The sequence below is a fragment of the Tenebrio molitor genome, chromosome 6, assembly GCF_963966145.1.
Source record: "Tenebrio molitor chromosome 6, icTenMoli1.1, whole genome shotgun sequence".
Classification (NCBI taxonomy): Eukaryota; Metazoa; Arthropoda; class Insecta; order Coleoptera; family Tenebrionidae; genus Tenebrio; species Tenebrio molitor.
Genome location: NC_091051.1, coordinates 18,484,573 through 18,499,784, shown reverse-complemented (window position 1 = coordinate 18,499,784; position 15,212 = coordinate 18,484,573). Strand labels below are relative to the sequence as shown.

Below are 15,212 nucleotides of genomic sequence, written 5' to 3'. Positions count from 1 at the left end.
AATTTAAAACAAAAACACTGAAGACTACCCCATATTTTTAAATTTTTCAATATTATACACTATTTAAATAAAACAATACAGCAGTTACTGTTTTCTCAATTTGGTTGTAGGTCGTAAAATTTTATTGCATATTATGAACGATTAACGGGCACATTGGTTGGGTTTGAAAAGGTTGGGAAGCGGCTCCTGCCATTTGCCGGACAATGCAAATATACAAAATGTACAATACAACCCTATTCAGAATATTACCTGTTAGTGGTAAACTAGGATTTATAAGCCCCGCAAGTTCTTTAACTTGAAGTACCATAAAATTTTACGACCTACAACTAAATTGAGAAAACAGTACTTCTAATAGCTTTTTGTTGCGATTTTGTGGAGTACTAGATTACAGTCCAGTAACGTTTTGAATAAACTGTCGAAGTGTTGACACACGTGCGTAAACTCCAGGGTAGTCTGGCAGTCCACATCCATTTCCCCAGGATACCACTCCTGCTAAAATACCGTCCACTTGCAGTGGGCCACCAGAATCTTCTGAACACGCGTCTTTGCCTCCACCACTAATTCCGGCGCACAACATGTGATCAGTAATAGAGTTATCACTGTAAGCTAACCTGCAAGACTCTGAACTGACAAGGTTCACAGTAACCCCTTGCAGTTCCGTAGGAAGTTCAGTACTATTCGAACTGAGTAGACCCCAGCCCGATACTAGAACTTCGGTACCGGAGGGCCAGGTTTGATCCGCAGCAGGTAGAGCTATAGCAGCCACGTTAAGTCCAAAGGTTAGATTAGCTGACAGTTCCAGAACAGAGATGTCGGAGTCGATGGTTTGTTCGCTAAAATCGGGGTTGTTGTAGATCTTGCTTACGTTTATTACTTGACCTCCAACACCTCGAGTTGAGGTTCCAGCACGGATTGTTAATGAACTTGCATCATAACTACAATCAGAAAGGCAATGTTTATGATGATTTTGTGTTTCAGAAATAGGTTTTACTAAGAGGTGCAGTGTGCGGCCGTAACGATGTAATTTGGACTGATTATTGAACCTCCACAAAAATGATCTCCGTCATTTTGAAGAGATATTTGGTAAGGAACTTCTTGGATGGAAATGTTGTGGCCTCCGACAATTTTCACGTTGTGGGAAAATGTTGGATACCCTATAGAAACAATGATGAAACCATTTCACTTGGCACAAAAAGCTGCTTACCCGAAATGTATCCAAAAAAGAAAGTAACTACCCAAATCGAAATCATTGTGTCCCACGAGAATACTCGTACTATTTGCTTGTTTTATCTATATAAAGGTTTTTAAAGGAGAAGATAATATTCTGATAAATCACAAATATAAGTGTTTTTAGTTTTGGATAAGTAGATACTTGAGTGAAAGGAAGTCATATATCTTATATCGAAGAAGTTATTTCCTAAAAACTATAAGTGTTTTCGCTTAAAAATGAATAAGAAACAAAATGTGTTTATCTTATTTTTGAAGTGAAAAGTTTTTCAGGCGTACCTCATATTATTATTTCCGGGCAGTGAATTAGTTTTCAACCGTCACGCATCACGCGACACGTCACACGCTCCGAAGTGAAAGGCTCATTCGAGTAAGTTCTGGGGAGCGGAGTTTAGCCGAGCGAGCGAGAAACAGTCAGCTGTGCGTCTTCAAACAGTCTTGACCTGCTCATTTTAATTTAGTTGTTTCTGCTGTCTCGTAGCAATTTATTTTTTACACTATCCAGTTTAGAATAATTACAACGCGACCAACAGCTCTACACAAATTTTGTTTTACCTAAATTCCATCCTTCAATGCCAAAGATGTCGGAAGTTGATTCGTAGCCTCAACATTACGCTAATACTGTGTATTAAAATCACATGATGTCTACTTTTTGTGTTTGGTTGATTCCTTTTTTTTTTTTTTTTTTTTTTAAATGCCATTCCCGTTTTTTGCCATACGGCTTTTACGGTACCTTTCGGTCGGCCGTTCTTCAATTCCGATTCCTTTTTGCCTATCCTTCTTCCTTCAGGTGGTGCGACGGGGTTCCGGGACACTTTCCCCGGCCACCCAGGCCCATTCCACCTCACATTCACAGACATACACAACACTTATACCACCCATGGGCGCCTTTTCCCGACGGGACTCGAACCCGTGCTGACCTCGCGGTGGTGGTCGAAAGAGTGTTGATTCTTCCTTCCACCACCCTACCGTCAGCCCCGAGTGGACATACACACACATCCATGGCCCGGCGAAGGTTTCTCCCTTGGAAAAATCCTCCCCCTTCGGTGAGATTCGAACTCACTGCATCGGGACCGCGACCTCGGAGTACTTTCTCCGACAGCCATGCGGCCACCTAGCCACCTCTTGATTTCTTTATTAATTATTGTCTGTTTATTTCTCGTCGCCTGTTTCTTCTTTATTAAATATTGTTCTGCACCAATACAAATCACACTTTGTCAACATAATTTTTGTCAGCGGTTATCTAGAAAATGCCTAAAAATCGCTCAACAGAAGATCTATACATAAATGATCAAAAAAATTATATCTCATTAATTCATTATCATATGATAGATGACATATCAATAACTTTTCTTCCGCACCGGAGTCAGCCAATAGAAGTAATTTGTCCTTTGTGTAAGTACTATGGCGGACAATAAATTTAGGCCGGCCTGTCATTGGCTTGACATCAAAATGTGAAGCTGGCATTATGTTCAACTAACCCCATTTTCGATTTTTGCCATTCTTGTCATCGTGACAGCGATAATCAAAATTAAAATTGGGAAAAGAAGCGTGCACCAGAGAGAAGTGCTACTACAAATCAGTTATGCTAGTGCGTCATGATCTGTAAGTTACGAAAAGGGCGAAGGAAACGCCAAACAGCTTGAAAACCTTCAGTTTGACAAACTGACACATCAGTCATAATGACCTATCTATTCCTAATTAGAAATTTTTAGGCAGCTTTAATGAAAACGGTAATTTTACGTACTTACAAGCGGACGAAAACTAACTCTTTTTCGGACGCTGACCGTAGCGCTATCTGTTGGTCTGGTTAGTAAGTTAGCAACGAAACCGACAAAACCGATAATTGTCGTGTCACCATGTAATTAAGTAATTGTATTGCAAATAGCAAATTTCTAGTTTTCTTGGCAAGCTGATAACAAAAACTATAAAATAATTGTTAATACAGGGTGTCTCAAAAATGGCGCCCAGTCTCCTAAGGGTCTTAAAGAATAGAAGTCAGGGAAGGTAAATCTCAATACAAAATTTGATCGGACCAACAGATTTAGTATAACTTACTCTTAAATATGGTAATTTCAAAGAGATGTATCTCCTTTATTACCAAATTTTACAGCTGAATTATAAATTACTTTACAATGTTACTTTTTCCAAGACCCCTTTTGGTAGTGGAACACCACCGAAGGCCTTCTTTTTAGAGTAATAACCTACCAAAATACGCTAAAATAACAGTGGCAACATTGACCACAAAATAGAATTGGTTTAGTTGATTATGCATACCAACCGATGTTGCCAAATTTGCTTATTTTAAAATGTGTATAACTTGGAAAATAGTAAAAGGAAAAAAAAATTCACAACGAAATTGAACTCAACTCTTCAAATAGTTTAACCCCTCAAGAGATTGGGCGCCATTTTTGAGACACCTGTATAATATATTAATTAATTTATCTATTTGAAAAAGGTGGATAAAAAATAAATTTGTAATATTTCCAATGAATTGTGTCTTTTGCTTCCTAGTTCGTGCAGTCGCCTAAAAAATTTAATATGCACCTCTGGCAAAAAGTGCCTTTTGTCCTCGCCTATTTTCAAGCCTCGGATGCGCCTCGGCCAGAAAACTCAGACTCGGACGGAAAAGATGCACTTTTTGGCGTTGATACACAAATTACTATTTTGCAAGAAAAATTTTTTGGATTACTTACCTCTTACAAATACTCGTACTGAAGGGATAGATATTGACAGACACTTTACAAGAAAGCAAATCAAAAATGTAGTACTAATTTTTTGTTAAGCAATTTTACTAATAGATGTTACAAAATAAATCCCAATTAGCAATTGTATATTTAAAACCTGGCGGGATGCGAAATCATAATCCAGTAACATCTTGAATAAATTGTCGCAGTGCTGATACTCGTGCATAAACTCCAGGATAATCTGGCAATCCACATTCCTTACTCCAGGATACCACTCCTGCTAAAATATTATCGACCTGCAACGGACCACCAGAATCTTCCGAACACGCAGATTTGCCTCCACCACTAACTCCAGCGCACATCATGTAATCAGTGACCTCATTTTCACCGTAAGCTTCTCTGCAAGACTCTTGACTGACAAGGTTAAGAGAAACCCCTTGAAGATCCTCAGGGAGGTCAGTACTATTCCAACTGAGGAGACCCCATCCTGTTACAAGAACTTCGGTACCAACAGGCCATTTTTGATTCAAAGATGGGAGAGCTATGGCGGCCACATTAATTCCTAGTGTTAAATTAGCTGACAATTCCAGAACAGAAATGTCACAGTCTGCGTTTTGTTCGGTGAAATTTGGATGGTTGTAGATCTTGCTTACGTTTATTACTTGACCTCCAACACCTCGAGTTGAGCTTCCAGCACGAATTGTTAATGAACTTGCATCATAACTAAAAGCAGAAAGGCAATATCAATGATGATTTTAGTGTTTCAAAAATGCGTTTTACAAAGAGGTGCAGTGTGAGGCCGTAACGATATAATTTGGACTGATTATTGAACCTCCACAAAAATGGTCTCCATCATGTTGAAGGGAGATCTGGTACGGAACTTCTTGGATGGAAATATTGTGTCCTCCGACAATTCTCACGTTGTGGGAAAATGTTGGATACCCTGTAAAAGCAATTGAAACAATTTCATTTGGCACAAAAAGCTGCTGCTGCTTACCCGAAGTGTATCTAACAAAGAAAGTAGCTACCAAAAGGAAGATCATTTTGAGATAGAAGATAAATCTTTGCTTATCTCTTTATATAGGTTTTTACAGGACAAGATAATGTTCTGATAAATAACGAAAATCGATAAGTGTTTTCAATTTTTACGAAATACTTGAATGACAGGAAATGGTAAACCTTAAACCACTTGTATTATTTTCAAAAACTACTGTATTTTTAATGTGTTCATTTACTTGCCAATATGCTTAATATTAAAGTAAATGTCATGCTAAGCGTTACAAGACATGAAAAATTTAAAATCTACAGGGTGTTATGAAATGAGTGGATAAATTTTAACCACGAGACTACTGCTTTTTATTTTTTGAGCTACAATTTTTTTAAATTGCTTTTAGTCTTCTACGTTGTCCCACAACTTCGTAGGTAAGATTTCGACTCATTTCAAAAATACACCCTGTATATCATATTTTATAATGTACGCCAATGCGAAGTAACCTTTACGAAATATGCTTTAAAACAAGGAAACCGCATTGGTGTACGTTTTATAAAATATGATAAGCAGGGTGTATTTTTAAAATGGGCCGAAATTTTACTTACGAGGTTGTGGGACAACGTAGAAGACTAAAAGCAATTAAAAAAAAGTGTTGCTCAAAAAATAAATGTTATTTTATTTTTTGACATAAAATTTTTTAAATATTTTTTCCGAGTTCTACATGAAGCTAGTAACTCGTGGTTAAAATGTGTCCGTGCATTTCAATAACACCCTGTATGTTTGAAAAAATATGTTGTCCAATTATACATTTTGGAATTGTCTAATTGGATTTAGTTAAAATCAATCTTCTTATTTACTTTTGACATTTATTATCAGAACAAACCAAATTTTGAGGAAATCGCTCTCGAAATTATACTTGTATCAGGACAAGTGGGTTAAGTAGGAGGAAATGATAACAGATAAGAGTAGTAGACGTTTTCTTGAATCAATAATTTATCTTATAATTAATTTCCTTAACCTATTAGTTAAATGTAGTTGAGGCAAAGTACTTCACATGTCGAAGACAAAAAATTTGGCACAGTTTTGTTTCTGATTTTCAGTGTAACTTTATATTAGACATGTTATAATTATGTGTTAAAATTTAGAAATAGAGCGTTAAGACTCGGTTTGAAATTTTGGACAAAATTGAACATTATAATTATAACTTTCATTGTATCCTTAAGGATCTTTAAGTAGACTTTTTGGGATAGTACGGTTTCGTAATTCCCACATATCCCACAACTTCTATAGGTCTTGCACCAGGCACAGTCTCCTTAACTTTAGACAACTCCGTCTGAATCCTCCTCGCTTCTGCTGCTGCTGCTTGTTCCATCAGTTCAGGAGGAGCGTTCTGGGCCGCCTCTTCTGCGGCCTGTAGTGCCTCGGCGTAATGGGACATCGTTTCAGCTTTGGCAAATTTTTCCGCAGCGTCGGTCAGTTCCGTCGTAAAATCGGTCTCAAGTCTGGCGGATATTTCGATACGACTTGCGCTTGCCTCGGCCATTCTTTCTGCAGTACCTTTTGATAAGTTGAGAGCATGTTTGGCTTTGAGTGGGGCCAGAGCTGGATCCACGGGACTTGCAGTGGTACTTCCTGTGTCGCGCCTTTTCTGCAGTTCTTTCTCCACAGAACGATCAAACCTACACATAATAAACAATTCAGGTAGTACTAAAACGTTCCGTTCTGAGAAATATAAGCTATCGGGGATCACTTATTAATAATATTGATAATAATTAAATCACGCAGTTTAGTAAATAGTAAATGAATCAAAAACATTTCTTCCCCAACCAAGACGTGACTAACGAAAGTAGTACCATTCTATAAGTGTTTCCTTCTTAGCTTCAGCCGCTTGTGGGTTGCCTTCGTCAATCGCCATCTGAGACTGACCCAACAAGTACCGCTGTTCAGGTGGAATTGTCTCAGTACGTGGTGATCTTCCTTTTCTTCTGGAACTAGATTCCTATTTTAACAACATTGTTATATTCAGAATCAAAGTTTTTTTTTTGTCAGACTTGCCAGTTGCATGTCTGGTTGCCAACCCATGGTCCCGAAAGGATCTTGTTCTGCCAGGGTACTGTAGGCCTCATGTTGGTTGAGGGTGGCAGCAAACTGGAAATGCCAAATATACCTAGTTTTTTACCTTGTATTTTTATGCTTACTTGGGAATACTCCAGTGGTCCAAAGGACTCTATCATCCTGTGTAGAGTTTCATCGTCTAAGTACACATGTGTTCTGCTGGTACCACTAGCTTCAGATTCGCGTGTTGGAGTTGGTGCTGGAGATTTTGGCGGATAGGGTGGTCTAAATCGCTAATTAGGCTGTTGCTTTAATAATGTTAATGGAGTGTCATGTAAACTTACATTATCTGGATTCATGCTGAAATGAGACGAAATGAAGAATCTCTATGATGCACTTATTGTGATTTTATTGTTAACCGAAAATTTGTGAGTGGAGTTGTCAAAACAATCATGACTGACAAATACCCACTTAAATCGTTTTACAGTTTTTGAAGTAGTAGAGATAGATTTAAAGCATTTGCAAAAATCTAGCACATTGAGGCAATAGAGTTTTTGATGATTTATAAAACTTTAAAAATCGGAGGATAGAGTAAATGAGTTCTCAAGAAACCGTAGTAGATACACTCATTACTGAATAATGTTTTAGACTGACATGTTCTTAATTTGTTGTTTTAATCCATATTTTATTTCTTCTGAATAAACATTCTGAGAAAAATTCTGTGAAATCAGTGAACAACTCTTTCCAGGTCTTCGGATTTTTATGAAAAGATTCACGTAAGATGACGAGCCTGACCAAGTAGAAATGCAACCCAAAATACGATTTATAAAGCTATCTCGATCCCTATTACATTATCATAATGCAGATAAAACATATGAAGAAAGCTTTCAACATCAGCCTACGGAATGTCAAATTCTGACAGAAAAATACCTCTTTCAACAAAATATGATTTTTCAACTTCCTTCTCTAAAGTGTCACATTTTGCACTGACAAATAGTGTACAAAACGTCACTTTAAAAACGATTGTTCATTAGTCACAACTTGGTGTCCATTCGGGCGTTTTCGGCATATTAAACACGCTCGAAGTTTCTTTAAACACGGCTTGAATTTTTTGGACATCTTTAGCTCTAGATCAAGTTGTTATTTTGACGTTTATCAGTTTCGCATCCGGCGTGAAAGAAAACGTCATTGCAGTGGAATAATTCGTTGTATTTTTCAAATATGGACCTGAAGCCACCAACAGTTTGTATTCTGAGAAATATATATATTCCTATTTGGTATGTTCATTTAGTTTGTATGTTTAAATTAACGTTTAATAAAAAAGTTGCTTGTTTCGTTTGTGTGTTCCATTTGTTAATTTGGTCGTAGAAAAAGTATAGTATGCAATTCGTTTATAAACTTCTCTAGACACTTGTTTATTAAACACTCGCTCCGCTACGCTTCGCTCGTGCCTAACATAAAACGCGTGTCTAAAGTGCCGTTTATAAATCTTGTTGCATAATATACTATTAATAACAATTATTATTTTAAATAAACAACAAAAGCAAGCATATCTTTTAGATATAGCTGTTCCAAATTCACACAATATAACACAGACATATAATACAAAAATTAATAAATATTTAGAACTATCCGTTGCTATGAGAAATCTTTGGTGTTTAGAAAAAATTTCGATTTTACCATTTATAATTTCAGCAACAGGAATAGTACCGCAATCTCTTCTTAAAAATTTAAAAATTTTGGACTTAGAGAACACATTGGTGGTTGAAATTCAAAAAGGTATATTATTATACTCATGTCACATCGTGAGGAAATTCCTTAACATTGACACAGAACATAAAACACAAAAAAGTCAAAATGCGGAGGCGAGACGCCGGTAATTATGTTGATAAGCACTGCACTATTACTTGATAGTATTATCCGTAATAGTGTATGTACTCTGGCAAAATTGCCGTGCCGCCGGGTGGAGGTGGTTGCTACGAAAAATTATAAGCAATTAAACTCACAAAAGTAATGGGTAAATAGGATCATGTCAGTTCTGTCATCGTTCGAAAACATTTTCATAAGTACTATTACGATCATAAAATTTTAGACATCAAACTTCTGTCACATTAAAAAAATTACTCTAAATCATGCTTTATTGAAACTGTCACCTGAAAGATGAAATTGTTGTCAATTTGACATCAGTTTAAAATATAATTTTTTTAATATGCGAGTACATTTGGGTATTTGTTTTATATTTTTTATTAATTAAAACCTCGTTCTATTCCATTTGTCTGATTTTTACAACTTTTTGAATATTTTCTCGGTAAATCTGACATTCACATTTTCAAAATTGACGCAATCATAATAATACATATTAATACATAAGGGTCCTTTTAGAATATATGACAGCACGATGACAATAGTGTCCAAAATTTTTTGATCGCAATAGTACAGGGTGTTTATAAATGTCTGTGATCGCGGTTTGCCATAAAATTAGATTCATACAAATGGTAACCAGTACTATAATAAATTTGAGGTTAAGTGTAATCTGACAACAAAAATGTCAGTGCAAAATGTCAATGCCATCAATGTTTTACCCTTTTACCAATAAAGTGATGGTCGTAGTATAAGTGGTAGGTAAACGTGAAATAGACTTATACATTTCAGGCAGATTTGATTTCAGTCAAGTCTGTCTTAAGCCAGGTTGAAAAAGAATGAAGGTTAGAGGAGGAACCATCTCTAAAAAAAAAAAAACAGGATTCATCTGATCCGGATGCTGGCACCCTAGAAGGGCTTAGGGTTACTAGATGAACATACGAATAGTCAGAAAAGCAAACGAGAGCAGAGGAGCAGATCAGTGGATTCAAAACAAGGGTAGGCGGGACTCTAATGTTCTGGAAAGACAACCAAACTAAGGGAAGAAACCCCTAAAAAAATACTTTCGCCATTCAGGCTAGGGGTTGAGCCATCAGGACACTGGTACTCGTGAAAAATATCAATAGCTAAAATTCAATAATCCCCAAAACCAGGACGCATCAAAACGAAAACAGACCCTGAACGATAAATGGTTTATGAATTTTAGTTGTTGGAATTGGAATGTTCATGGAATACCGATCAAGAAAGAGACAAGTTTTCCAAGAACGAAATGAGTCAAGTACATGGGAGGCCCAGTTCAGTCGAACTAGAAAGAAGATATCAAATAGATTTAGCCGTTCTGAGTGAGAACAAGCAAAAAGGAACGAACGCTGAGTACAGCGAAAATTATGGTTTTGTGTATAGCGGTATAGACAAACACAAAAGTAAAAGGTGGAGTGGCCAAAGTAGTTAAAACAATTATTGAAGAAGGGTAAATGTTTGGAATGAGAAACGGGCACGCCTGCTAGAAAAAAGAATAGAACCCGACATATTTGAAATGTTTAATACATTTTTTGTACTCATAGCCTTGAAAGCAACGCTTCCAACATCCAACGCTCGCTCCGAAACGAGTGCTTCCCGGTCAACTCGAATGTAAAAATTGCCAAAAACTCTGGCCCTTTGAGGCATTTAGTTCATAAAATACAACTTCCCTGGGTTTTCCTCCATTAAAAAATTACAGAAAGATTTATAATCGTTGAAAATTGTTCCTAAAAAATTTACAAATTATTGCAAAAATTGAAATATCAAGTGAAGCAATTGTTTCCAATAACCAAAGATCACTGCCTACTTGGTTTTATGTTCGTTTATGTTTAATGTATTAAAACAGAAAATTTTCGTACAAAAAATATTGTACGAACCACTTGCGTGAAGACATCTTGCGTTCATTCGCACATTAATTAAAGGCACTCGCTCCTTCGTCGCTCGTGCTTTAAAAAATGCGCTCATGCGGGAACATCGTTTCCCGCACTTGGTTCGTAAATAACTATTAAAGGCTTCAATGTTTAGAAAAATGAATAATAATAGTATTTTACATTACAAGCCAGGTAAAATGGTTTTTACTGGCGAATGGAGGATATAACTGACGAGTCGAAGACGAGTCAGTTACCTCCTTGAGCCAGTAAAACCAGTTACCTGGCGTGTCTTGTATAATATTTTATTTGTTACTAAATTGTAAACAACTAAATAAAATTAAAAATGATCAAATTCTGTTTTCTTCCAAATTATTGCTCAAAACTCAGAAACCTTAGAAGTACAATTACTATGACAACGCGCCGTTTGTTCAAATTGTTTATTTCCGTCAAGATTTTTTCTCAAATGAACGTGCCAGAAGAAATCAAAAAGGAAGCTATAAACGTGGCTTCCAGTTTACTGCCAGCGAAGTCTTTAGCAAGATATGAACGAGAATATGAAGAATTTAAAAATTGGCAGAAAAACAATAACGTAACTGGTGTAACGGAAGACGTTCTTTTGGTGTATCTTCACCAACTATCAGACAAATTTAGCCCCAATTCTTTGTGGTCGAAATGGTCCATGTTAAAAAGCTGCCTGGAAATTAAAGAAAATGCTGAAGTTCACAGGTTTGTTTTCCTATTACAAACGTTGTCAAAAAAGTGATATTTTAACTTGACATTTGTAGATTTCATAAGGTAATTGCTTTTCTCAAGAGAAAGAATGAGCGTTACGTGCCGAAGAAGGCAAGGGTTTTAACAAAAGAGCAAGTGGAAAAATTTCTTGTTGAAGCTCCTGATGACTAATGGTTGTTATATAAAGTGAAAATGAAAATTTTTGGTGCTTGCCGGTGTGACGAGCTTCTCTCGTTGACGGTGAAGGACGTAGAAGATGTTGAGAAATATATTATCGTCACTTTACGGAATACAAAGAATTTAACAACAAGGAGATTTACGATCACAGATGAGGGCTGCAGTTTTCAACCTTGTGTTTTGTACAGAAAATATGCAGCTCTTCGTCCTCGTCAAGCAGACCAATTACGTTTCTTTTTAACCTACCGTAATGGCAAATGTATTTCCCTCAATGTTGGCCAGCACACTATTGGCGGTGTACCGAAAAAAATTGCAACATACGTAGGGCTACAAGAACCTGAATTATACACAGGTCACTCATTTCGCCGATCAGCAGCAACAATGGTTGTGGATGCAGGTGGAGATATTTTGACACTAAAACGTGCGGGAGGATGGAAAAGTAGTGGACTTGCGGAAGGTTATGTGGATGATTCTATCAATAAAAAAATTGAAATTGCGAAAAAAATGTTTCCTGGACGAAACTCAACAGATGTGGCTTCCACTTCGACAAATGTGGCTTCCACTTCGGGAGGTTCTACAATTAATTGTCCAATGACGAGCGAATTCACTTCCGCTTCAGGAATGTTCGACATTAGCGGAAATTCTAATTGTACATTTAATTTTAATTTGTATGAAACAAAGAAATAAAAATGTTCAAATGTTAAAAACGCTACTATCCTTTCCAAATTTCAAATTTCTCTACTAACTTGTTAAATTCATAACTGGTCTGCTGTCAATTTAACGCTACTAGCCAGTTAAAATGACTTTTCAACGTCAAGTGACAGTTCGAATAAATGACGTTTACAATTTAGTAACAAATAAAAGGCTTTACATCAAATGTTGAAAATGACGTCCGTTTTCCGCAAGACACAACCGAACCCGTCTTTTTTTATTTTCAAACATATTTTGCAACATTTCTTGATTACCTAATATTGTTGCAAACGTTTATAATTTCTTCTGCAAGTTCATTCAAATTTTGAAATGTTCTCTTAAACACAATGGGCCGTATCACGACACCGTTATTAAAGTTGTCGTTAATTAAAATCGTGATTAAAGTAAACAAAAACGATATAGATTTATACAATTACAGCCTGCCAGAAAGAGATAAATTCGTCACCATGGTAATTAGAGTCACGTTTAAATTTAATAAGGGTGTCGTGATACGGCCCAATGTGCCCTATCACGACACCCCTATTAAATTTAATCATGACTCTAATTACCTTAGTGACGAATTCATCTCTTTCTGGTAGGTTATAATTGCATAAATCTATATCGTTTTATGTTTACTTTAATCACGACTCTAGTTAACGATAACTTTAATAACGGTGTCGTGATACGGCCCATTATCTTTAAGGTAGCCAAAAATGGAAAAATCACAAGGAGTGAGATCAGGGGAACGGGCTGGGAACGAATTATTAGTAAAACGACTAATAATCCTGTTTCCAAAAATTTGTCGCAAAAAAGCTAATTTTCTTGGGTTGTATGTATGTGCTGTTGCTCCGTCATGTTGGAACTAACCATAATTCCTTTCATTTTTATCGAGTTGCTGTATGAAATTTTTTAGAATTTGTTCTCTATACCTTTGTCCATTAATGGTATTATTAAAAAATATTGGTCCAATTAACCTTCTGGAAACAGCTATCCAAAAACCTATTTTTTGGGGATGTATTGGAGTTTCCAAATATGCATGAGGATTATCGGTGCTCCATATACGAAAATTTTGAGAATTCACATAACCTGATAACATAAACCAGGCTTCATCAGAATAAAAGGTTAAATCTAAGAGGTCATCATTGTCAAAAGTTTGTTGAAACCAGTGGCAGTAATTAACACGTGCTTCAAAATCTTGAGGTTTCAATTCCTGATAAACGTTAATTTTATAAGCATGCATTTTTAAATTCTTTTTAACAACTTTATGGCAAGTGCTGAGAGGAACGTTAGACTGAAGTGCCAATCTCCGCGAAGAAATGTTTGGATTATCTTCAATTCTTTCGCGGATATCTTCCACAATGTCTTGAGCAACTGGTGGCCTACCTGAAGACTTGCTTTTTACGACGCTCCCAGTTTCCTGAAAGCGTTCTAAAGTTCGTCTGATTTTCTGACGTAGACAATGATCGTCATAATAGTAATCCGGAAATCTGATGCGGAATTGATCGAGACAAGGCTCGACAGAGTATGCCCAGACACCATCATTATCTGTTCTTAATCATTCTCCTTTATTCAGAATGTGTTCCATGTTTAACTGTTTTAATGATATTTGTGATCTTCATGCTATGACACTTCCGAGTACTGGTTGTTATATCGTGTAATTTGGATCGACTGCAACGGCTTATTTGACATGGTTTTTATTCAGTGTTATCTCCCTACATGGGACAGCAGTAATAATTGTAGCTGACTGTTGCTGAATTCTGTTTTTCCTGTTTTAGTCAACTTTTATTTGGACAGTAGTCTGTTAATTGACTTATTCAATAATAATAATAATAAGGCTATATTCTATCTCGTGATTCGGAAGTCACGTTAAGCCATTGGTCCCTGTCTATTGAGTTGGTCATCATGCCCCTCATAGATTTGTAAACCAGTCCTAGACTGTGAAACACATTTTATAATAATAATAATACCATTTTAGCTATTAAGACAACAAGGGTTTTATAGACGATTTAAAAATCGAGATCGTAGTTTAAATCAGAGCGACCGCAGGGAGCGAGGATTTAATAGATCGAGATTTTTAAAGTATAAAACACGCGTTGTCTTCAAGATTTTTTCTAACACTAACATCTTATCAGAAATTTTAATAAATTCAGAAATTATTCGAGGCGCGTCACAATACACAAAATGCGGAGGTTGCCGTGGGTACTATGGTAATAATATCAACAAATTTGGAAAAAAACAATTTTCATCGTTGAAATGTGCCAAAACGTTCCAGAAGAAATAAGAAAAAAAGGGGCAATTTGTTACAAATGAAGTCTAAAAGTGCATACGAAAAGGTGTATGTTTCGTTTCAAGGCCGGAACAATAAAAAAAAGCATCACGGAGGTAACGGAAGATGTCATTTTGGCTTTTCTTGATATGGGGTAAGCGTGTAGAACTTCATTAAAAGTTAATTCACACTACGGCAAGAATCATTTGAAGAAAATGTAAAGATTGCCATTTTCGATGGCCGGGCACTTGCATTGGATGAAACAGCAGAAGTTAAAGAAGAAGATGTTATGAACAAGAGCACGAAGCTAATATGGCAATTCCAATTCAATAATTGTACTTTTCACTTTTGTGATAATTACTGTAAAAATGATGAATAAAATGTTACTTGAATGATGTGTGTGAGCGTATTTTATGACTCTATAAGATACGTTGCTATTGACGACGTGTCTTATAGAGACAAGCGAATTTTATGGGAAACATAAGGTGTGAGCTCAAATGCACCATGGAAACAGTATAAGATATTAGTGTTAGAAAAATAATTTAAGCAACAGGACTAAATAAACGCATTAACAATATCAGACGAGATTTAGGTAGAATAACTCAATATTTAAAGGGTATAAATTCTAATCATAT

General features: G+C 36.2%; 3 protein-coding genes and 1 long non-coding RNA gene across 6 annotated transcripts; 1 reads left to right on the top strand and 3 right to left on the bottom strand.

Moving 5' to 3' along the window:
* Positions 1-23: 23 nt before the first annotated feature.
* On the bottom strand, positions 24-2,342 carry LOC138132850 (trypsin-7-like). Of its 3 annotated transcripts, XM_069050525.1 has the most exons (4): positions 1,961-2,338; positions 1,205-1,290; positions 992-1,154; positions 24-935 (listed from the first exon to the last, which is right to left on the bottom strand). In XM_069050525.1, exons 2-4 carry the CDS (start codon positions 1,248-1,250, stop codon positions 386-388), a joined length of 759 nt encoding a protein of 252 aa, XP_068906626.1. In that variant the 5' UTR covers positions 1,251-1,290; positions 1,961-2,338; the 3' UTR covers positions 24-385. The 3 variants fall into 3 exon arrangements, with proteins under 3 accessions (XP_068906626.1, XP_068906624.1, XP_068906625.1); XM_069050523.1 differs by lacking the exon at positions 1,205-1,290 and having other exon boundaries at positions 1,961-2,342; XM_069050524.1 differs by lacking the exon at positions 1,961-2,338 and having other exon boundaries at positions 1,205-1,897.
* Positions 2,343-3,998: 1,656 nt separating this feature from the next.
* Positions 3,999-5,012, bottom strand: LOC138133834 (trypsin-7-like). Its single transcript, XM_069051797.1, has 3 exons — positions 4,912-5,012; positions 4,695-4,857; positions 3,999-4,637 (listed from the first exon to the last, which is right to left on the bottom strand). The coding sequence occupies exons 1-3, from the start codon at positions 4,955-4,957 to the stop codon at positions 4,088-4,090; spliced, it is 759 nt and encodes a 252-aa protein (XP_068907898.1). The 5' UTR covers positions 4,958-5,012; the 3' UTR covers positions 3,999-4,087.
* Positions 5,013-5,869: 857 nt separating this feature from the next.
* On the bottom strand, positions 5,870-7,439 carry LOC138133905 (uncharacterized). Its single transcript, XM_069051914.1, has 5 exons — positions 7,305-7,439; positions 7,104-7,253; positions 6,961-7,053; positions 6,759-6,904; positions 5,870-6,584 (listed from the first exon to the last, which is right to left on the bottom strand). The coding sequence occupies exons 1-5, from the start codon at positions 7,317-7,319 to the stop codon at positions 6,134-6,136; spliced, it is 855 nt and encodes a 284-aa protein (XP_068908015.1). The 5' UTR covers positions 7,320-7,439; the 3' UTR covers positions 5,870-6,133.
* A 6,852-nt stretch (positions 7,440-14,291) lies between these two features.
* Positions 14,292-14,840, top strand: LOC138133518 (uncharacterized). The gene is made up of 2 exons (XR_011160392.1): positions 14,292-14,731; positions 14,790-14,840. It is a non-coding gene; the product is annotated as an uncharacterized lncRNA (long non-coding RNA).
* The last annotated feature ends 372 nt before the right edge of the window (positions 14,841-15,212 follow it).